Genomic DNA, 23,633 nt, shown 5'->3' on the forward strand with positions numbered 1-23,633 from the left:
TGTGATCATGCCTCATCTCCTGCCTGTCCTTTCTATCATCTCTGTTGCATGCTATCTTTGATTTATTTCTGTCGTCCCCTTCCTCAGCCCTATCACTCCAGTTCCCATTTTCCTGCAAAATTAATTTAAACCCTCCCTAACAGCTCTATTAAACCTGCCTGCTAGGAAATCAAACCCCTTTGGGTTCAGGTGTAGCCCCTCTTTTTTGTATAGGTCGTATCTCCCCCAGATGATGCCCCAATGATCCAGGAACCCGAAGCCCTGCCCCTTACACTGGTCTCTCAGCCACTCATTAATAGGTCTGATCACGCTATTCTTGTGCTCATTAACATGAGCACATGTTCCTGTACAATACTCTATTTGTTATTTAAGATATGGAATACCCCCTTCCCTCAGTGTGCAACTCATGTTCTTTCACTGCAATCCTTCACTGTGCTCTCCACACTCCTCAGTGAACATTTTAGATATACAGTGGAGAACAGGCCTTTTTGCCCCAGTGAACCGCACCGCCCAGCACCCTAGCCTGATCACTGGACAACTTACAACGATCAATACATCTTTGAACTGTGGGAGGAAACCCATGAGGTCATGGGGAGAATGAAGAAACTTCTTAGAGAACTGTCGGAATTGAGGTCAGGATTCCAACAGCCCTAGCTGCATTAGTGCCACACTAACCTATGCTACCATGGCCCCAAATGTTCCTCCACTCTGATCAGAGCCACACACCAGTTCTCCATCTGCATTGTATCCTGTTGCGTGTTTATTATGCTAAATGGTGACATGAGTAGGGAGCATGGTAAAAGCAAAGGGAATAAGTCATGTATTTGTGCTTTGTTCCAGGCAGTCTGCCGCTGAGGGCAAACGGATGTTCCATCTTTTGTTGGCAGCTCAATTACATTTAACTTTTACTTACACTTGGGTACGCTTAAGTTTCATCGTTCAAGATGTATATTTGGTAACTACATTTCTTCGATTTCTTGGAGCTGAGGTCGTGTCATACAAGTGCAACAAATCCGTGGAGGCAGTTTGGTTTGGTTAGAATTGGCCTCGACAATCCCTCAAACTTTTCTTCTGTGATCCTCATCGTATTCCTTTAACACTCTCCCTCGACTCCACGCTCCCTCATGGCCTCTCGCGCGCCCTCTCAGACCGCAACCAATGGCAGCGCGAGCATCCATGTGACCTGGACGTGCTCCGCCCACCGACTTGAGGCTCCCTCGTCCCGAAACCAATGGCGGCGCGAGTTGCCTGTCTGGGACCACGTGATCACTGGTGCTCCGCCCACCAACCGCCGGCTCTACCGTCCTGCAACAAATAGCGGCGCGAGCGGGCAACCGACAACCACGTGATCCGCCACGCTCCACCCACCGACCAATGACTGAGGCTTCGGGGAACTTCGGCACCAGCGTAAGTCGCTCCGAACATTTCACGAATCAGAGGACGCGGAGCGGCCGGTGGGCGTGAACATCCGGGACGGGGGTGGGGGCAGGGGAACGGGTTAGTACGCAGGCGCTGGAGACTGAAGCGGTCGGCCGGTGGAGGAGGAGGAGGGTCTCAGGTTGTTGTTTTGGTGGCGGCGGTGGAGGGTGATTTTTTTAGCTCCGGCTGTTAGCAGGGACAAAGCGAGAAGCAGGACGGGGCAGGAAGGGTGGAAGGGAAGGGAGCTCGCCTGTGAAGGGAGATCGTTGATCCTGCGCTGATGCGAGGTGAAGCCCGAGGCGTGCGGCCACGGCCATGAACCCCAGGAATGTCGGCTCATCCCGGGCGGTGCACGTCGAGTTAACCTCGCAGCAGGTGAGTGTCTGGACCCAGCCGCAATCCCCGCTTGCAAACCCTTGCGTCAGCTGCATCATTGGTTGTGAGTACATTATTGAGCGGTTCCAGCCCCCCCACCCCCACCTCAACTCGGTTATATAGGCCCGCTGGGTAAACCTTGGGACCTCTGCCGCGAGAACTATTTATCCTTGGGTTATAAAACTAATTCATTACTTATAAACCTAAATCATGGCTCGCTTTTGTTTGTATTGCATTTGTTGCAATGGCCCTACCTCCTGTCTGCTGCTTCGTTAAACCACCGGAGCGGTAACTTTATATCGGCAGAAAAAAGGATTTGGGAACTATATTATTGCAACTCCCATAGACTTTTACAAATGTAGTTCCTTTGAAGTGAGTCCGCCTTACCGATGTCTGCAAGTTCTCTAGATTGAAACGAGCGATGATTATTGCCCAAGATATAACCTTTGGAGTAGTGGTCATGGGTTGTTAGCTTTATGGTGATTGTAAATACACTTTTGGTTAAATATTTCTTGAACTGAAAACATAAAAAAGTAACAGCAGAGGTCGAAATCATTACCCTTTGAACCTGTTCTGTCATTCAGTGATCATGAGACCCAGGAGCAGAATTAGTCCATCGAGTCTGCTCTGCCATTCCGTCATGGCTGACTTATTATCCCTTTCAACCCAATTCTCTTGCCTTCTCCCCGTAACCTTTGATGCACTCACTATTTGAGAACTTTTCAACCCAATGACGTGGCCTCCGCAGCAGTCTGTGGCAATAAATTCCGCAGGTTTACCACCTTCTGTCTAAAGAAGTCTTTCCTCGTCTGTTATAAATGGACGTCCCTCTATTCCAGGGGACTCTCTCACCATAGGAAAGATTCCATGTCCACCCCATCTAGGACTCCTCAATATTTGATAGGTTTCAATGAGATTGAGTCATGAGAGTGTGCAGTGAGCTGCCAGCACAAGTGGTGCATGCAAGCTCGATTTCAACATTTAAAAGTATGGATAGGTACATGAATGGTAGGGGTATGGAGGGAGGGCTATGGCCCAGGTGCAGGTCAATGTGAATAGGCAATTTAAATGGGTCAGTACAGACTAAATGGCCGAAGGGCTTGTTTCTGTACTGTACTTTTTGGTGACAATAACAGGATATCAAAGGTTAAATGGCAAGGGCTGAAATTTCTCCACTCTAGGGGCAGCAAATGTATGGAATTCACTGACAGAGTTCCATGCATACCAAGTTACTAAATATTTATCAGGTAACAAAATCTAGATACAAAAAGACATCATGGGGTGAGAGCAAGAATATGATATTCCGATAGATGATCAGGCCTGTACACACTGGAGATCAAAAGAATAACGTCCTAACCTATTTAATCTTTTCTTATAACTCAGTTCCTCCAGTCCGCCAACATTCTTGTAAATTTTCTCTGTACTCTTTCAATCTTATTTACATCTTTCCTGTAGGTAGGTGACTAGAACAGTAGAATGACACTCCTCTCATCACAGATCTCCAGTTAGTCAGGCAACCATCTACCACTCTCTGGCTTCTGCAAAGCCAACGTCTAATGTAATCTGCTACCTCATCTTGAATGCCAAGTAAACATAATTCAAAATGCATGTAGTGTGCTGCACAGGTAAACAGTAAACTGTCCCAGCGATGAGACCTTGGGGGTGGCAGGGTATTCATTTCTCACAGCTTGAGGGAAAAAGCTGTTACCTAGTCTGGCAGTCCTAGTCTGAATGCTTCTGTGCCTCCTTCCTGATGGTAGTGATCGTGGGATGGGTGGTAGGGCTTCTCTTGAATAATAAACCTAATCAACATCTTTTTAATCAAAATATACTTTATTCAAAAATAAAATTATGTACAATAAGCCATTCAATGACTCAGTCATTTACAAATGTTTCCATTACAATCTTTACATTCCCACACTTTTGCCACCCACATGGCACTCTGTTATTCTATATTAATCAACATAATTTCTTCTCGAATAGTGGTTCTGCCATCCAAATAAATTAGTCTGAAGAACCTTCATAGCAAGTTTACCCTGTTCCACATTTTGGTTTTGCCAAGACCCTGTAGCAAGATATCAGAAACACTGCACAATGCCACATTAGTGTGAGTTTAGATTTCTGTATTAAAATTAGACTAGTAAGGCCTTGAACGTTCTGAGCTGCCGCTGCTGCTAAGTAATTACATGCACTAGAGTTTAAGCAATCTTGTATTTGCATATGGTGAGTGGTTCTGCCTCTACAGCTCCATTCCCTGATAATTCCTTAAGTTTTCAAAAGCCACTAATGAAACTACTTCCACTGTCGTATCAAGTAGTGTTTTACAAATCACAATAATAATTGGTAGAATTTGTTCAGTGTTCAGACAAGATCGTGGGATGAAGGTGCAAGGGAGGTAATAAATCCCATGAAACATGCTTGGCTCTTCATTCAACTCTACTCAACATCATTGTCCTCTGCTTTCCCAAATCCCCTTGATTTCTCCACAAAAAAAAAGACCGATAGATTTGTATGTATTATCTCTGCCTTTGGCATGGATAATCTCAAATATTAAAGTTTAAAGATCAGCTTTGTTACATGTACATCAAACCAGTGAAATATGGTGTTGACATCAAATCAGCGACAATTGTGCTGGGCATCCCATGAGGGTCACCACACTTCTGGCATCAACATAGCATACCCACAACTCATAATGCTAACCCGTACGTCTTTGCACTGTGGGAGGAAACTGGAAAATGTGGAGAATACAGTGCTCCATACAGTCACCATTCTGAATAAAGAGATTTCTCATCAACCAGGTCCTTTTAAAAAGTCTGCCCCTTATCTTGACACTGAAACCTCTAGTTCTGGATTCCTCGGTTCGGATTATGCCTGTTCCTCTATGCTGTTGATCTGCCTGAATACTTTGTATGTCTTTAAAGTTCAAAGTAAATTTGTTGTATGTATGTCGTCATATACTACCCTGTGATTCATTTTAGACAATAGGTGCAGAAGTAGATCATTCGGCCCTTCGAGCCTGCACTGCCATTTTGAGATCATGGCTGATCAACTACTATCAATACCCGGTTCCTGCCTTGTCCCCATATCCCTTGATTCCCCTATCCATAAGATACCTATCTAGCTCCTTCTTGAAAGCATCTAGAGAATTGGCCTCCACTCCCTTCCGAGGCAGTGCATTCCAGACCCCACAACTCTCTGGGAGAAGAAGTTTTTCCTTAACTCTGTCCTAAATGACCTACCCTTTCTCTACAGCCAGGATGTCCTTCCTTAACCCTGGAGACGGAAACTATACACAATACTCCAGTTCTCCTAATATCCTCATCACATGTCACCCTGCCACCCAGCTTAGTATAATCAGCAAATTTGCTGATGTTATTTTCAATGCCTTCATCCAAATCGTTGACGTAAATTGTAAACAGCTGTGGTCCCAATACCGAGCCCTTTGGCACCCCACTAGTCACCACCTGCCATTCCGAGAAACACCCATTCACCGCTACCCTTTGCTTTCTATCTGCCAACCAGTTTTCTATCCATGTCAATGTCTTCCCCCTGATGCCCTGAGCTTTGATTTTACCCACCAATCTCCTATGTGGGACCTTATCAAATGCCTTCTGAAAATCGAGGTACACTACATCCACTGGATCTAACTTCCTGGTTACATCTTCGAAAAACTCCCAACAGATTAGTCAAGCATGATTTTCCCTTGGTAAATCCATGCTGGCTCGGCCCAATCCTATCACTGCTATCTAGATATGCCACTATTTCATCCTTAATAATGGACTCTAGCATCTTCCCCACCACCGATGTCAGGCTGACTGGTCGATAGTTCTCTGTTTACTCCCTCCCTCCTTTCTTAAAAAGTGGGATAACATTAGTCATTCTCCAATCCTCAGGAACTGATCCTGAATCTAAGGAACATTGGAAAATGATTACCAATGCATCCGCAATTTCCAGAGCCACCTCCTTTAGTACCCTAGGATGCAGACCATCTGGACCCGGGGATTTATTAGCCTTCAGTCCCATCAGTCTACTCATCACCGTTTCCTTCCTAATGTCAATCTGTTTCATTTCCTCTGTTACCCTATGTCCTTGGCCCATCCATTCATCTGGGAGATTGCTTGTGTCTTCCTTAGTGAAAAACAGATTTAAAGTACTCATTAAGTTCTTCTGCCATTTCCCTGTTTCCCATAACAATTTCACCCAATTCATTCTTCAAGGGCCCAACATTGTTCTTAACTACCTTCTTTCTCTTCACATACCTAAAAAAGTTTTTGCTATCTTCCTTTATATTCCTGGCTAGCTTGCGTTCGTACCTCATTTTTTCTCCCCGTATTGTCTTTTTAGTTAAGTTCCTTAAAAACTTCCCAATCATCTGTCCTCCCACTCACCTTAGCTCTGTCATACTTCCTTTTTTTTAATGCTATGCAATCTCTGACTTCCTTTGTTGACCACTGTGGCCCCTTCCCCCCCCCCCTTGAATTCTTCCTTCTCTGGGGGATGAACTGATTTTGCACCTTGTGCATTATTCCCAAGAATACCTGCCATTGCTGTTCCACTGTCTTCTGCTAGGCTATCCGTCCAGTCAACTTTGGCCAACTCCTCCCTCATGTTTCCATAGTTTCCCCTGTTCAACTGCAACACTGACACCTCCGAGCTGCCCTTATCCTTCTCAAATTGCAGATAAAAACTTATCATATTATGATCACTACCTCCTAATGGCTCCCTTACTGCAAGATCGCTTATCAAATCCTGTTCATTACATAACATTAAATCCAGAGTAGTCTTGTCCCTGGTCAGCTCTCGTACAAGCTGTTCCAAGAATGCATCCCATAGGCACTCTACAAACTCCCTATCCTATGGTCTTGCACCAACCTGATTCTCCCAGTTCACCTGCATGTTGAAATCCCCCATAACTACTGCGACATTACCTTTGCCACATGCCAATGTTAACTCCCTATTCAACTTGCACCCAATATCCATGCTACTATTTGGTGGCCTGTAGACAACACCCATTTGGGTCCTTTTGCCCTTACTGTTCCTCAATTCTATCCACACAGACTCTACTTCTCCTGACCCTATGTCCCCCCTTGCAAAGGACTGAATCTCATTCCTCACCAACAGGGCCACCCCATCCCCTCTGCCCACATTTCTGTCCCTACGATAGCACATATACCCTTGTACATTCATTTCCCAGGTCTGATCTCCCTGCAGCCATGTCTCCGTTATCCCAACAACATCATAGTTACCCATTCGCACCTGGGCTTCAAGCTCATCCACCTTATTTCTGACTCTTGGTGCATTCAGATATAGAATTTTTAGCCCATTTCTCCTCTCTCTGTTTGAATTGCTGCCTATTGGGCTTAACCCAGCTCCCCGAACTCCCATTGGGCTATATGCCCCTAGAATTTTGTTGTCCTTCCTAAATTTACTTATTCTTTCAACACATTTAACTCCATGTTCCGTCAGACCATCCCTCTTATGGCATATTCAATAAATGCATAATAGAATAATAACCAAAGCAGAATCAATGAAAGACTGAATCAACTTGGGCATTCAACCAGTGTGCAAAAGACACCAACTGCAAATACAGAGAGAAAATAATAACTGAGCAATAAATATCAAGAACATTTGATGACGAATGATTGAAAGTGAGCCTGACGGTTATGGTCAGTGCTGAAGATAGATAGATAGATACTTTATTCATCCCCAAGGGAAAATTCAACATTTTTCTAGTGTCCCATACACTTACTATAGCAAAACTAATTACATACAGTATTTAACTCAGTATAAATATGATATGCATCTAAAATCACCCTCCCAAAAAGCATTAATAAATAGCTTTTAAAAAGTTCTTAAATAGTTTACTAAAGTGCATTGAGTGAAGTTGAGAGAATGCAGTCATCTCTAAGCTTATGAGACTGAGCCATAGCCCACTTTGTCTCTTTATTTCACTCTCAATATTGTATGAGATAGAGCCTTAGCCCACTTTATCACTTTTCATACCATATTCTAGAAATCTGTGAACAAAAGTTAGTCTTTAATAGCATAGTGACAGGCCATTTGACCAAGATGGTATAAGCAGATCTGTAAATTCTAATGAAGACTTGATTCAACCTTATTGACACATCCTTTAGGACCTATCTCTTACAAGAAAAAGTTTGTAAACCCTTTGCAATTACCTGTTTTTCTACATTTAGCATTGTGTTGTGATTTTTTTTTTCAAGATTATCACTCCTAGGGAGAGTAGCTGCATTGCCTTCATTTATAGACAGTTTCTCTTACTGTTGACTGATGAACACTCAGCTCTTTAGAAATACTTTTGTAGCCTTTCACAGCTTCCTGCATCTCTACAGTTCTTGGGTCCTCTGAAAGTTGGTTTGATTGAGACATGCTGCACATAAGCAGATCTTTCTTGAGAAGAGCAGGCTGTCAAACCTGACTTTGTGATTTTTTTAATATATAGGGCAGGATACCCCTAATCTCATCTCATGGGTTTGAACACCTGACTCCAAATAGCTTTTGTAGAAGAGATTCACATACTTTTTTGAACCTAGACTAATTGTCTAAATGATGTACTCAGTATTGATGAGAAGAAACACAAATTGTATGTTATTAGCTCAGACAGATTGTGTTGGTCTAATTTTCACCCAAGTCACAATAGACAACGTTTTATGAGTAACTAATGCAGAAAACCAGATAATTGCAAAAGGTTCACAAATTTTTTCTTACAATGATACATATATGTTGCTATATACAACCCTGCGATTCATTTCCTTGCAGGCGTACTCTATAAATCTATAGAATAATATCCATAACAGAATCAATGAAAGGCCATCTAACTAGAGCATTTAACTAGAGTGCAGAAGACAACAAACTGTGCATATACAAAATGGAGATTTAATAATAAATAAGTAAGCAATAAAGACCAATAATGAGATGAAGAGTCCTTGAAAGTGAGTCTGTAGGTTGTGGGACCATTTCAGAGATGGGATGAGTGAAGTTATCCCCTTTGGTTCAAGAGCCTGATAGCTGAGGTGCAAAAACTATCCCTGATCCTGGTGGTGTGAGTCCTGAGGCTCCTGTACCACCTTCCTGTGATGGCAGCAGCGAGAAGAAATGATAACCTGGGAGGTGGGGGGGGGGGGGGGGGGTCAATAATGATGGATGCTGCTTTCCCGCGACAGCATTTCAGGTAAGATGTGCTCAATGAATATTTCATTGACTAATGGTACAATGAGATCATGTGAGCAACTGCCTAGGAGAACTATTCCATTTATATCTGTCTCAGTCTTTCGTGATGGCAGCTCAAGTAGTAATTCATAAGATATAGAAGCAGAATTAGGCCATTTGGTCCACCCAGTCTGCTCCGTCATTCCACCACAGCTGACCTATTGTACCTCGACCCCATTCTGCCTACTCCCCATATCCTTGAAGACTTAACTAATCAAGTACCTGGATCAGATACCCTTTTCCAGTTCCAGACCCTTGGCTGCTCCACAATGCAAAATATGTATTTTTAAATTTTAATACAATTTGTTCTGAATTTTCTCTATTGATTGCAATCCTCCTCCTCTTGCAGTCCCCATTAAGAGATTATGTCTACTCTGTTCAGCCTGTGACTGAGTTTTGGTCAAATCTTTCTTGGCCTCATTTCCAAAGAAAACTACACCAGCTTTTCCATTCTCTGTTCATGGCAAAACTTCCTTTGCCTTGGTAGCATCTTTGTTAAAATTCTCCTCTAGTGCTCTTGGCATTTCTCTGCAGTGGTGACCAGAATTGTATCTTCCTACTTCATGCTTTATATAGTTCTAGCAGGAGCTTTGACTCTCTCTGTGCATCAACCACAGAAGGAAGATATTCTGTACACCATCTTAACCAACCTACCTTCAAGGTTCTTTTAATGTGGGTTAAGTTCTGTTCCCTGGAATGTCATTCCACCGCTTATTGTGCAGCCATTTTGCAAGTCTTCTCGTCCTTGCGTTGTATTTGTTACCCTGCTGTGTGACAAAGCCAGTGATATAAGCTTCCATTGTAAATATCACTGTCTTTTTGGTGCTTAATCAGTCTGTACAACTGAAGTTCCTCTGCTCCCTTTCCCCATGACATGTCATACATACAGTGACCAGAGGTGAACATAGTCAATGGCCACTTTATTAGGGACACCCACACTCCTTGTAAAAGCAATTATCTAATCCGCCAGTCATGTGGCAGCAACCCAGTGCATCAAAATAAGGTGATTGTTCAGACCGAACACCAGAATGGGGAAGAAATAAATGTAATCTAAGTGATTTTGACCGTGGAATGATTGTTGGTGCCAGATGGGGTGGTTTGATTATCTCAAACTGAGGACCTCCTGGGACTTTCATGCACAGTAGTCTCTAGAATTTACAGGGAATGGTGTGAAAAACAAAATCGTGAGTGGCAGTTCTATGGGTGAAAATGCTTCGCTAATGAGAAAGGTCAGAGGGGAATGGACAGACTGATTCAGGTACCTAATAGAGTGTGTCAGTCCAAAACGTTGATTATTTATTTTTCTCTATAGATGCTGCCTGTCCTGCTGAGTTGTAGAATTTTGTGTGTTGCACTGAGTTTATTGGCTGGGGCCTGATCTGGTAGTTTTGTAGTGTTGGCAGGTTTTATTTTGAACCCTTCCTCCGTTAATAAGAACCCATATATTTCTACTTCAAAATTTTATGAACTTAAACCCACCCCCACCTCCCCAGACTTTGCTCTTCTGTATCCCTTAAAATTATACCATTGTTTTAATGTACATACTGCCCTCATAGATTATTAAAAGAATGCAATATTACTATAGCATGTGCAAAAACTTTTTAAGATGGTCTCAAGAGTTCCTACTTGTGCACATTCGGCCTTGTGTCTGGATAATAAATAACAGATTGCATGAGCAGAATGAGCAGTTTCATGTACAGGATTCCAACAAATTGCTTCAACTTTGCTAATGGAAAATAATATCTCTGTGTTTCAGTCAACTAACTGTTCATTTGCTATTACAGACACTTGTGGCTTGATGTGGGCGTCATGTGCTGTTTATGCAAGGAACTGAATGCTTGTGTGAATGGCTGGCTATATGAACATGTCGGCGCTACTGCATGGAGCTGGAAGGCATCTGACTCAAATGGTCATATTTCTTTAATTGTCAACTGCTCCCCCACCCACCCCCAGGTGTTTATTGCCAGCTGGGTCCTGAGCTCTTATTGATTCCTCCATATCTATCCTGTTCATCCTGTCTTCTGTCTTCTCGTTGGGCAGAAAATACAAAAATTCTAGAGCACTTAATAGATTCAAGGACAGCTTCTACTCCATTGTTATAGAAATATTTAATATTTCCCCTAGTAAGAGTGGCACAGTAACATAGTGGTTAGTAGAATCACTTTGCATCACCAGGATTTAGTTCCCGTTTCCTCCCACATTCCCAGGAATGTGCGTGTTAGGGTTAGTAAGGTGTGGGCTTACTATGTTGGTTCCAGAAGTGGTGGCTTGCTTGTGGTGCCAACACAAGCAAAGCATTTCAAAGAAAGAATTACTATCTTTATTCATCACATGTTCATGGAAACATACAGTGAAATGTGTCATTTGCATGAAATCAGATCACCAAGGATTGTGCAGCCCGTTTCTGGTATCAACATAACATACCCACAATTACTAAGCCTAACTACATCGTTTAGAATGTGGGAGATAATTGGAGCATTGGAAACCCAAGCTGTCACTGGGAGAATGTGCAGACTCCTTATAGATGCTGGTGGGAATTAAACCCCAGTCTTATAGCTGCTTAAAGCATTTTGCTGACCACTATGCTATCATGCCATCTCTGTACATGTTGCAAGTAAAACTAATCTTTCCTTCACCTTTCATGGATTCTTGATCTCGTGGCCTTCCAGGTTATTGTCTACCTGTAAAGTATCATGCTTTCTCAATAACTTTATTCTGCATTGCTATTATTTTCCCTTGCACTGTTGTAATGAAATGATCTGTATGCAGAACAAATGCTTGTCACTGTCCTGTGGTTTATTTGGAAACAGTAAAACTAATTTACCAATGCTTTTCACTGCAGAGAGAATGAACAAATTTCTGCATGTCTGCATTTATGCATGCGTTTTTAGGTAGATTCTTGATAACTATTTAGTTTGGAATATTACAATACGCTTGTCTTGCCTTATGGACTTACCTTGATCAGTGGCTGATGTTTTTCATGACGTTTGGTTATTGTTGTAATGTGAACCAAGTCACTGGAGAGAGACCCTTTTGGAGGAAGAGGCCTGTTTGACCCAATTTTACATGACGTTTTGTATTCTAAAGATCCGTTATGATGTATCTGCAATACTTTGAATTTCATATAATTTTCATACTACTTCACATCCACATTCCAGGCACCCGAAATGAATCAGCATTATTTGGTTTTTCAGTTACCTGACGTCCACAGTTTTAGGATGCTGTTGTTCAGGGCTGCATTCAAACTTAATGTACAATCCACATTCCGGTTTAAAGACCGGTTGCTGAAGTTAATATTTTGCTATGTATCCTATGTCCAGAATATGCACTAACAGTCACATCTATTTAGCTGAATAATGTTGTGGCATCCTGGGTAATGCAATAACATTTCAAAGGCCTTTCTTGAATTTCTTTGACTATTTATCTGTATGCTCTAATTTGTTTTTAACAACCTGGATTGATTCTGAATGAATGTGGCAAAGTTAAAATGTAATTTTAAAATGGTTAACTGTAAAAATTAACAAAAGTAGCCCAGTGTGTTTCAAAATACCCTTTAGTTTGGAACCAAAGCATACTGCTTTTGCCAGGCTTTGAAAGTAAAGGCTTGTAGATTGCAGGAGAGAAGTCATTATCATAGGTGGCTGTGGAGGCAAAGTTATTGGGTATATTTCAAGTGGATGTTGATATGTTCTTGGTTAATAAGGACGTCAAAGGTTACAGGGAGAAAGCAGGAGAATGGGGTTGAGAGGGATAATTACCATGTTTGAATGGTGGAGCAGAATCGATGGGTTGAATGGACCAATTCTGCTCCGATGTCTTGGGGAAAGATCAAGGAGATAAGTACCCAGCTGATTTTGTTTAAAATCTGAAGACCTTTGGCCTAATATTGTGATAATTCAGACCACAGGAAATTGAGATATTGCACGGAATAGGCTTTTCGAACCACCCTGCCCAGCATTTCTCCAATTTAACCCTAGCGTAATCAAGGGACAATTTACAATGTCCAATTAACCTATCAGCCCACAGGAAACCCATGCGGTCAAGGGGAGGTTGTATGAACTCCTTCTAGGCGCAGTAAAGCTGGTACTATGGAGCCACTATGCTAGTGTGTCTCACTCAATTCTAAAGGGACGTCCTTGTATTTTGAGGCTGTGCCCCCATTCCTAGACTCCCTCACATAAGAAACATTCTCCCCACACCCAGTCTGTCTAGGCCTTTCAATATTTGATAGGCTTCAATGAGAACTCCTCTCATTCTTCTAAACTCCAGTACAGAGCTGTCAAACGCTCCTCATCCATTAACACTTTCATTTCTGATAGCATTCTTGTGAGCCTAACATTCTCTATGTGGAAGGAAGGAAAAAACAAGAACTTGGGGTCTTTTGGCATTTTTGAAAAGGACCTGAATCAATATGTTGGCAGGTGGAGTTGAGGTTTATATTTTTAAAAAACTCATTTTTCTATAATGTGTAAAGGGAAGCAGTGGTTATTGTGGAAGGAAAGGCCTTAACTGACATTAAATGCAAACACATTGTATGCATTGTTGCTGAAGTTCTTTGTTAAAAGAGAGCAAGAGATGGGAGCATGAAGTTCAAGGGAGTTTCCAGCTAGACACAAAGCAATTTCTTTTCTTTGAAAGAAGCAAGCAATTTCAAGTGAATGTTGCTTTTAAAGTGGGAATTCTAGGGGAACTTGGGAGATTGCCATAGTTGAAGCTTTAACTAGTTACTTAACTATTGGGATATGTTTATAAAATCCTTTATAAAATGTTCACAAAGAAGATATCAATTTTCTCTGCATAATAAAAAGGTCCACAGAAATGTGAATGGAGTTATTAGTAGCAAGATTTTCTGCACACTTATTATCAGGTACCCATTGCCAACAAAGCCTCTAGATTTTGATAACTATCAGTAGCCACATTGATTCTTAACTGCCTCTGCAATAGGGCAGACAAATGTCCTAATTTCTACTTTCTTGGAAAAGTGGAAAGGCTGAGGGGGTTTCCAGAGACTTCAGTTGGTTCGGTACTTTAAACAGCCTGTGAGTCAGTTCAGCTGTGCTGTTCAGTTTCCCCTATGAAGATTGTTGTATAATTCTCAAACTTTCTGTTGAACAGTGGGGTCATTAAATTGGCATCTTGAATAATCTAGATTGCACTGTGGTCTCCTAGTTTCAAAGTACTTGTTTCCAAGCTGTATTGAAACTATAACTTGTGCCTTTTTGTGGTGAGGGACTGTACTGGTGTAAGGCAGAAATCACCCCTCCCCCACCCATTACTTTATTATTTCCAGTCAATCACCTTGTGTGCAGATATACTTGTGCATCTAGCATCACTGTGAGCAGACGATGGAACAGACTTGATGGGCCGAATGGCTTGATTCTGCTAATTTGTGGTATATTCTCCTGGACATGCAATCAATTTATGTGTATGTTTTTTTTATCATTATGTTCTTTATTTTGTGCGGCATTGGATCCAGAGTAACAATTGTTTTGTTCGCCTTTACACTTGTGTACTAGAAGGTTATTTTGATGAAAACATTTGAGGTAGAAATCATTCTGCTTTTAAAATCACTTTTTAAAGCAAAATTTACACTCACTTTTTCTTTGAGCCCAAGTTTTGCTTAAAGTGAATACAAGTCAGTTAATTTTCTGTAGGGGGAATAAAAGCATTTAAGGAGAATTGTTTGGTGCGGAGTTATAATGTGTGCTCTGCGGTCATAAAATCAGGCAAGTTAAAACAATGGATATATTCATCAGCAGAACAATAGACAGTAATTTGTTCTGTGACAGCTTGAGCATTGATTAGGTCAAAGACAATTCTTGCTGAATAATCACAAAGTAAATATGCATTTTTAGAGTTTTAAAGGAAATGACCATATTTCAAACTCTCTTCCCTTGCTATTGTTCTAATATCTCTATTTCCTCCACTTGATCTTAATAATCATTCTTCAGCTTTACAATTTTGTTTTAACTTTCATTTATTCTGTAACTTGTAAATGTAAAATAACACTGGACAACAAATTTTTTCAAAAGTGTTGCTTCAGAATTTTTTTTGTTTATGATCGACTGCTTGAAGATGAATACAAATATAATTTCAGACTATTTGTATCACGTAGGAATTTGGAGAAGCAACAAATTAACTTTTGTTGAATATAATGTGTTTAATTGCATAATGGTGCTGATGCTTTGCAATAGTTCAACTAAGTTAAAAATATTTTGTTAATGATTTTCATTTGTACTCACTGTCCGAGGCGTCTCGTGTAAGTGTCCAACAATAATTTGCCAGCATTGATGGATTCCAGTTTCCCTGATACTGTTTCTCCATGACCGCAATGTCCTGGTGAAACCTTTCACCATGCTCGTCACTAACAGCACCAAGATTTGCAGGGAAGAAGTCTAAATGGGAATGCAGAAAATGAACTTTAGTGACAAGTTGCATTTCATGGTTTTATGAAATGCTTGAAGCATGCTTTCAACCAACTGCATATAGTTTGGTGCTCTGTAAATGCTAAGAAAAATTTCAACAACTTCCTTGAATGCCTTTCATGTGATTTTCTTCAGTCCCACTAGAAATTCTTCAAATTGCCTGTCATTGATGACCAGTTTGATTTGTGGACCAACAAAAATGCTTTCTTTAATCTTGGCATCAGTTATTCTGGGAAGCATCTGACTCAAATATCAAAATCCTTCATGGAAACTTTTGTGCCTGGTGATAGCAAATTCCATCCTTATAGTCCTGAACCCAGTAATTATTGCTAAGACCTGTCCTGCCATGCACAGCAGCGCCAGCCGCCTAAGCATACCCAAGCATGCCTGGGCAAGATAGGAAACTTTCCAGCTTACATTGTCGGCAACATTTTAACTGTCTTGAATTATGAATTGAAATAATGTTTATTAAAAGAATGGTGTGTGATAGGGAAATTTCATAGTGATTTTCATGATTAGTAGTCCAAAATACATACGGTATTCAGGAAGCAAAATCTTTGTTGTCCAGTGTAATTTCTGCCTCAAATGACAGCTTTTCATCGAATCTTTTCTGTTCTAAAAATTGAGTTTTGATGTATTTTGTTTCTTAATTGTAGTCCTGTTACCTATTAACCATACTTTGTTAAATTAATTTAGATGTTTTCATTTGGTTACGCTTTCCCTTCTAATCCTTATTTTTGCTCTCCGTTTTGCTTTCAAAAATATCAGAATGGAATCTTGGTCAAATATTTTTGAAATTTGCTTAAATTTGTTACCCCAAACTCATAAATACCCTTGTATTTTAAAAAAAACTTGGGAGAAGTCGTATTAGTGAGTGATGCTCATTTACCTCCTCCCTCGCCTCTATTCAGGGCCCCAGACAGTCCTTCGAGGTGAGGCAGTGCTTCACCTGTGAATCTGCTGGGGTCATCTGTTGTGTCTGATATTGCTGATGCAGCCACCTCTGCATTGGTGAGACCCATTGTAAATTGGAGGATAGCTTTGTCAAACACCTCTGCTCCTTTGCCAAAAGTGGGACTTCCTGGAGGCCAAACATTTTAATTCCCATTCTGACATGTTAGTCCATGGCCACCTCTTGTGTCAAGATGAGGCCACACACAGGGTTGAGGAGCAACACCTTGTATTCATCTGGGTAGCCTCCAACATGTTGGCATGAACATCAATTTAACTGGAAGAAGAAAATAAATTTCCTCATTCTGTCCTCTTGCCTCTTCTCACCTGCATTCCTCCTCCCCCGGTGAACCTCCTGCCCTTTCTCCTATGGTCCACCCTCCTCCCCCATCTGCTTCCTTCTTCTCCAGCCCTTCACTTTTTTCCCTACCCACCTGGCTTCACCTATCACCTAGCTATCCTCCTTCCTCTCTCCCTTCTTTTTATTATGGCATCTTCCCCCTTCCTTTCCAGTCCTAAAGAAGGGTGTTGGTCCGAAACATCAACAGTTTATTCATTCCCATAGATGCTGCCTGACCTCCTGAGTTCCTCCAACATTTTGTGTGTTGATCAGTGAGTAAAGAAAGTTTTGAACTCCACAATAGGTGTTTAATCTTTTTGTCACATGTCCCCAATTAAGTCAGTGTTATTCCTTCGGTCGATCCAATTAACTGTATTCAGACTGCTTTCCTGTATTAACGATGAGCTATTGTCCAATATTGACTTTGAGTTTAGCAATGAATAATTGCCCAATTTAATTGACTAATGTTATTTTTAATTCAAAAAACAAGCATTGATACCAACCAAACACTAATATGTTAGTTGACAATGTTTATTAAATTTGCTAATGAAGTGAAGATTATAGTTGAAACAAGTAAGAATGATTGCTGAAGGACAGAGGCCAAAGATAAGCTAGAAAATTGGGTGGAATGGTGCCAGATTGAACTTAATGTGTGGTAATGAATTTTGGGTAGTACTAGACAGCTCTGTTCTGTCTTAGCTGAGCGGGTGTGCAACTGAAATCTATTTATTTATTGAGAAACAAGAGTATAGGCTCTACTGGCCCTTTGAACTGAGCCACCCAGCAATACTTGATTTTTCCGTAGCCTAATCACAGGACAACTTACAATGACCAGTTAACCTAATTGATGTGTCTTTGGACTATGGGAGGAAACTAGAGCATCCATTGGAAACCCATGCCATCACGGGGAGAACATACAGACTCCTTATAGACAGCAGTGGGAATTGAACCTGGGTCGCTGCTGCTGTAAAGCGTTGTGCTAGCCACTACGACACCCTATTCTGTGTGACATTGCAAATGTATTTGTGCAATGCCAGGGAAATTGTACAGATATTTAATGCTCCTGCTCACAAAGCCTTTGTTGTTGCACAGCTGGAATTTTCTTAACATTTAACAGTTTTCAGGCCATTGCCTCAGAACAATGGCACAATGGTTGGTGTATGCAGCTGTTAATAGGACATTGCTGTACTGTAAACGGTGACGTTCTTAGAAGTGTTGATGTCCAGAGAGTGCTAGGCTGCAAGTTCATAGCTTTTTGAACTTGACTATAGAAATGGATAGGCTAGTGGTAAAAGGCATTTGATATGCTTACCACCCTTCCCAGACATTTTCTGTTCTCCCCTCCCCTGTTGGGCTAAAGATACAGACATGCTGAAAGCATGTACTGCCAGGCTCAAGGAACTTCTCTTGTATACTGTTCATACAGATCAGATCTTTACACAGTGCGTTGAGATAGGATAAGGTAAATCAGTACCAATGTGGTATAAAGTGTAAAACTACCAAAAAGGTGCAGTGCTGCTAAACTATAAAGTGCAAGATCATAATGGGGTAGATTGAGAGGCCAAGAGTCCATCTTACTGTACAAGTGATCCGTTCCAAGAGTCTGTACCAGTGGGGTAGAAGCTGTCCTTGAGCTTGGTGATAGATGCTTTCAGGTTTCTGTATCTTCTGCCTGGTGGTAGAGGGGAGAACAATGTCCAGGGTAGGTGGGTCTATACTGGCTGCTTTACTGAGGTAGCAAGACACATAGTCCATTGAGAGGTTAGTTTCTATGATGTGATGACAACTCACTGCCATTCCTTGCAGACCTGTGCAGAGCAGTTGCCATTAACCCTGCTAGACATTCCAGACAGATTGTTTTCTGTGGTAAGTCAATTGTACTTTATTGCTTACCCGCACTGCAGTTTCTCAGTACCAGTTGCATTTTATTCTAGTTATTTTTCCTTGTTCTATGCAGTATTAAGTGTAAAACTACCAAAAAGTGCAAGGCAGTGCAGGTAAATTATGAAGTGCAAGATCATAATGAGGTAGATTGCATTGTAATTAATGATTTGATTTTTGTACTATGCAAGACAAAAATTTCAACTATACACTTAGTGGCTACTTTATTAGACACCACCTGTATCTAATAAGGTGGCCACTGAGTACATGTTTAGGTCTTCTGCTGTAGCCCATCCACATCAAGGTTTGATATGTTGTGCATTCAGAAATGCTCTCCTGTACATTTCTGTTGTAACACATGGTAATCCTGTTAGCTTGAACCAGTTAACCAGTTTGGCCTTTCTCCTCTGACTTCTCTCTTTGCCAAGGTGTTTTTGCCTACGGAACTGCTGCTTACCTTTTTTTTTGTTTCTCGCACCATTCTCTGTAAATTCTAGATGCAGTTGTATGTGAAAATCCCAAGAGATCAGCAGTTTCTGAGATACTTAAACCACCCTGTCTGGCACCAACAATCATTCCACAGTCAAAGCTACTTGATCACGTTTCCTCATTTTGATGTTTGATCCGAACAACAACTGAACCTCTTGACCATGACTACATGCTTTTATGCATTGAGTTGTTGATGCGTGATTGCCTGATTAGATGTGTGTATTAACATACAGGTGTACCTAATAAAGTGGCTACTTGGTGTATCTTGGTAATAGTAAATCTAATCTTCATGGGTATTGAGAATAAGAGTTGGGATGATGTGTTGCGGCTGTTCAAGACTTCGATTTGGCCGGTGTTGCACTTTGGGAGGACAAACCAGGATAGGACTAGCACAGTGAATGGTAAGCCTCTGAGGAGTGTGTTCGAACAGAGGAGTCTGGGACTAAAGATCAATTATTCCTACAAAGTGGTGTCACAAGTACATTGGATCATGGAGTGCTTTTGGCCCATTGGCCTCCATAATCAAAGTATTGAATACTGGTGTTGGGATGTTATGTTGAAATTTGTGAAGGCAGTGAGGCTTGGAGTGTTGCGTGCAGTTCTGGTCATCTACCTACAGGAAAGATAATTAGATTGTAAGTTTTCTCTGCACTCTTTCAAAGGTGTTGCTGGGTCTTGACTTGAGTTACAAGGAAAAACTGAATAGATTAAGACTTTATTCTCTGTAATGTAAAGAGCTTGAGGGGAGATTTAATGGAGATATATAAAATTATGAGGGTAATTGGGCAAGTACAGGCAAGTGTTCTGCACTGAAGTTGAGTGAGATAAGTCAGTCATGATTAAGAGTGAAAGGTGATTATTTAAGGGGAACCTGAAGGGGAACTTCATTCAAACAGTCACGAGATTGTGGAATGAGTTGCCAGTGGAAGTGGTGGATGTGGGTTTATTCTCAATATTGAAGAGAAATTTGAGTAGGCATATAGATTGAGAGGGGTCTGGAGGGCTATGATCGAGGTGCAAATAGTGGAACTAGGCAGAAGACTAGGCAAGCATAAACTAGATAGGCCAAAGGGCCTGTTTCTGTGATGTGGTCCTCTGATTATCAAACCAGATTTGGTACCATTTAGGCAGCTGCTAATAATTCTGTTCAGAGGTGAATTTGAAAGAGCAACTTGATTATAGGAAAGAGTGGTTTTGGAAACGGACCCAGGCCAAGGCAGCCAAAGGAGCACAAAAAAATCATAGTCTGATGAGAATCCAGAATGTCCAAGAAATGGAGTACGCATGTCTATGATTGCGGTTACTGAACTAGGGTGTCTCAAGGCCATGGAAGGGTTGCAAATATAATAACAGATCATTAAAAACTGAAGCACTATTGGATGTGAGATCAAAGTCAGCAAGCAGAGAAGCAATGGGAAAATAACACTTTATGCTAGGACATCGCCAGCAAAATTTCCATGTTGAAACTTCATGTTCAAGGTCAGAATGTTGGAGGTCAGAGGTCACTAGACTTGACTGATTTAGTGAGAGCTCAGCATTTAATACCATCATTTCCACAATCCTGATTGAGAAGTTGCAGAACCTGGGCCTCTGTACTTTGTTCTGCATTTGGATCCTTGACTTCCTAACCAGAAGACAACAGTCTGTGCGGATTGGTGATAACATGTCCTCCTTGCTGACGATCAACACTGGTGCACCTCGGGTGTGTGCTTAGCCCACTGCTCTGCTCTATATATACCCATGACTGTGTGGCTAGGCATAGCACAAATATCTTCAATGAATTTGCTGATGATACAACCATTGTTTGTAGAATCTCAGGTGGTGACAAGAGGGCTGACAGGAGTGAGATATGCCATCTAGTGGAATGGTGCTGCAGCAACAACATGGCACTCAACATCAGTAAGATGAAAGAGCTGGTTGTGGACTTCAGGAAGGGTAAGACAAAGGAACACATACCAACCTTCATAGAGGGATAAGAAGTGGAGAGCTTCAAGTTCCTGGGTGTCAAGATCTCTGAGGATCTAACCTGGTCTCAACATATCGATGCAGTTATAAAGAAGGCAAGGCAGTGGCTATACTTCATTAGGAATCTGAAAAGACTTGGTATGCCAATAAATGCACTCATAAACTTCTATAGGTATACCCTGGAGAGCATTCTGACAGGCTGCATCACTGTGTCTGGTATTTGGGGGGGGGGGGGGGGTGCTGCTGCACAGGACTGAAAGAAGCTGCAGAGTGTTGTAAATCTAGTCAGCTCCATCTTGGGCACTAGCCTACAATGTACCCAGGGCATCTTCAAGGAGTGGTGTCTCAGAAAAGCAGGTCCATTATTAAGGACCTCCAGTACCCAGGGCATGCCCTTCTCTCACAGTTACAATCAGGTAGGAGATACAGAAGCCTGAAGGTGCATACTTGGCGATTCAGGAACAGCTTCTTCCCCTCTGCCATCTGATTCCTAAATGGACATTGAACTCTTGGACAGAAACTCACTTTTTAAATATATATTGTTTTTTAATCTATTCAATATACATATACTGTATTTATTATTTTTTTTCTTCTATATTATCTATTGCATTGAACTGCTGCACGCTAAGTTAACAAATTTCAGGACACCTGGTGGTGATAATAAACCTGATTCTGAGCAAAGCAGAGATGAAGCTTTCTGCTGCTGCAACTGATTTTGTCAGGCAAGCTCACCAAGTTTTCATCTAATTTGACAATGCAATTTGAAACAGCTGGGAACGGGCATCAGCTCCTTTGAATCTGCTCTGCCGTTCATCAACATCATCACCTACCTGCCTCAGCACAGTTTTCCTGCAGTACTCCTTTAGCACTTAGTGAACAGCTATTGCACAGCCAGCAACCTGGCTTTGATTTAGCCTGCTTGCAAGGAATTTGTATGTATGTGGATGGGAGGGAAATGGAGAACTATGGTTAAGGTATGAGTGAATGGGGCAAGTTTGGTGTGGACTGGATGAGCTGAAGGTCCTGTTTCTATGCTGTAGTACTCTTGACACTTGTGTGGTTCCATTCACTGCACTATAGAAAGGATGTGGTAGTCCTCAAATGAGTACGGAAGCGATTCACCAGGATTTTGGCTGGGATGAAGGCCATAAGTTACAAGTAAAACTGAATAGCCTAGCACTGTTCTGCCTGGAGTGTAGGAGACTGAAAAATGTTCATAAATTGAGTACAGGTAATGTAGATAATTATTCTTTTTTTGAGTGTAGGGACATCTACAACTAGAAAGTGGGATGGAATATTTAAAGAGTAATTGGAACAAGCTGCTGGAGGGGGAATATTCAAAGGATAAAGATACCAGAGGAGATATCATCAGTCTTTAATAAGCAGTTGGATGAATACATAGGGAGGAAAAGAAATGTATAGATCTAATGCAGGAAAATGGGATTAACATAGATCACTGTTTTTTGATCAGCATGGATGATTGGGGGCATCACCATCTGGTACAGGAATTGCAAGGCATCTGACCACAAATCCCTGCAAAGGATTGCAATGACTGCTGAGAGGATCATCGGGGTCTCTCTTCCACCCATCTGAGATATTTATCAGGAGCAGGATCCTTGGTATCGTCAATGATCCCTACCATCAGTCCCACAATTTCTTTCACCCCCTACCATCTGGCAAGGGGCAAGGGCATTAGGACAAAAACTGAGTATGTGAAGCAGCTTCTTCCCCAAACCATGAGACTACTGAGCTCCCTGCTACCATCCAAGTCTCATCAGGTATGAAGTGCCAGTAGCATTATACTGTTTACTTTTTAACTTGTCATAAGTGCACCTTGTTATTTGTGCATTTATTTATGGTAATCTTAATGTGTTGTGTTTGAGAGTTAGATATACTGTGTTGTGCACCTTGGTCCTGAGAAACATTGTTTCGTTTGGCGGTATACTTGTGGATGGTTGAATGACAATAAATTGAAACTTTAACTTGAGCAAAGAAAAGGATTGATGAAATTTGGAAGTTGCTTTTTAGAGTTTAAAATTTAGCTTGCTAAATGGTTTATTTTAGTTATGTACTGAGATTCAGTTAATAGCTTTTTTTGCTCGCCACCCAGGCAGATCATTTCATGGTCAGGTACATTGAGTTAGTACAATTGCAAGGCCGTAGCAGAATGCAGGATATAATGTTACCATAGCAGTGGAGATCAGTGCTGGAACCTTGACTAGGTAGATCAAGAGATTAAGAATTCATCTTTATTGTTCGAGTTCTGTTCAGGAGTCTTGCAACAGCAGAATAGAAGCTGTCCTTGAGCCTGATGCAATGTGTTCTCAGCTTTTGTATCTTCCACCTGATGGGAGAGATGGAATGACTAGGGCAGGAGGGTTTTTGATCATAAACATAAGATTCTACAGATGCTGGAAATTCAGAGCGACGCACACAATGCTGGAGGAAATCAGTAGGTCGTGGAGCATGTACGGAGAGGAATAAACAACAGATGTTTCTGATACCGTTGGCTGCTTTCCCCGAGGCTACAGGAAGTTGCCTGGGTGAAAGTTGGTTCA

The 23,633-nt window shown here is 41.5% G+C and overlaps 1 protein-coding gene across 2 annotated transcripts in view; it reads left to right on the forward strand.

The window, feature by feature from the left end:
• The first annotated feature begins 883 nt into the window (after positions 1–883).
• uvrag (UV radiation resistance associated gene) overlaps positions 884–23,633 on the forward strand; it is a 444,495-nt gene continuing 421,745 nt past the window's right edge. The window contains exon 1 of one of the 2 annotated variants that reach the window (XM_059963685.1): positions 884–1,794. Coding sequence is in view for 1 of the 2 variants with exons in the window: in XM_059963683.1 (XP_059819666.1) it covers positions 1,735–1,794 (60 nt within the window). In the remaining variant the exon portion in view is untranslated. The remainder of the gene's footprint in view (positions 1,795–23,633) is intronic. The other variant, XM_059963683.1, reaches the window with a different exon arrangement.

The sequence above is a fragment of the Hypanus sabinus genome, chromosome 3, assembly GCF_030144855.1.
Source record: "Hypanus sabinus isolate sHypSab1 chromosome 3, sHypSab1.hap1, whole genome shotgun sequence".
Classification (NCBI taxonomy): Eukaryota; Metazoa; Chordata; class Chondrichthyes; order Myliobatiformes; family Dasyatidae; genus Hypanus; species Hypanus sabinus.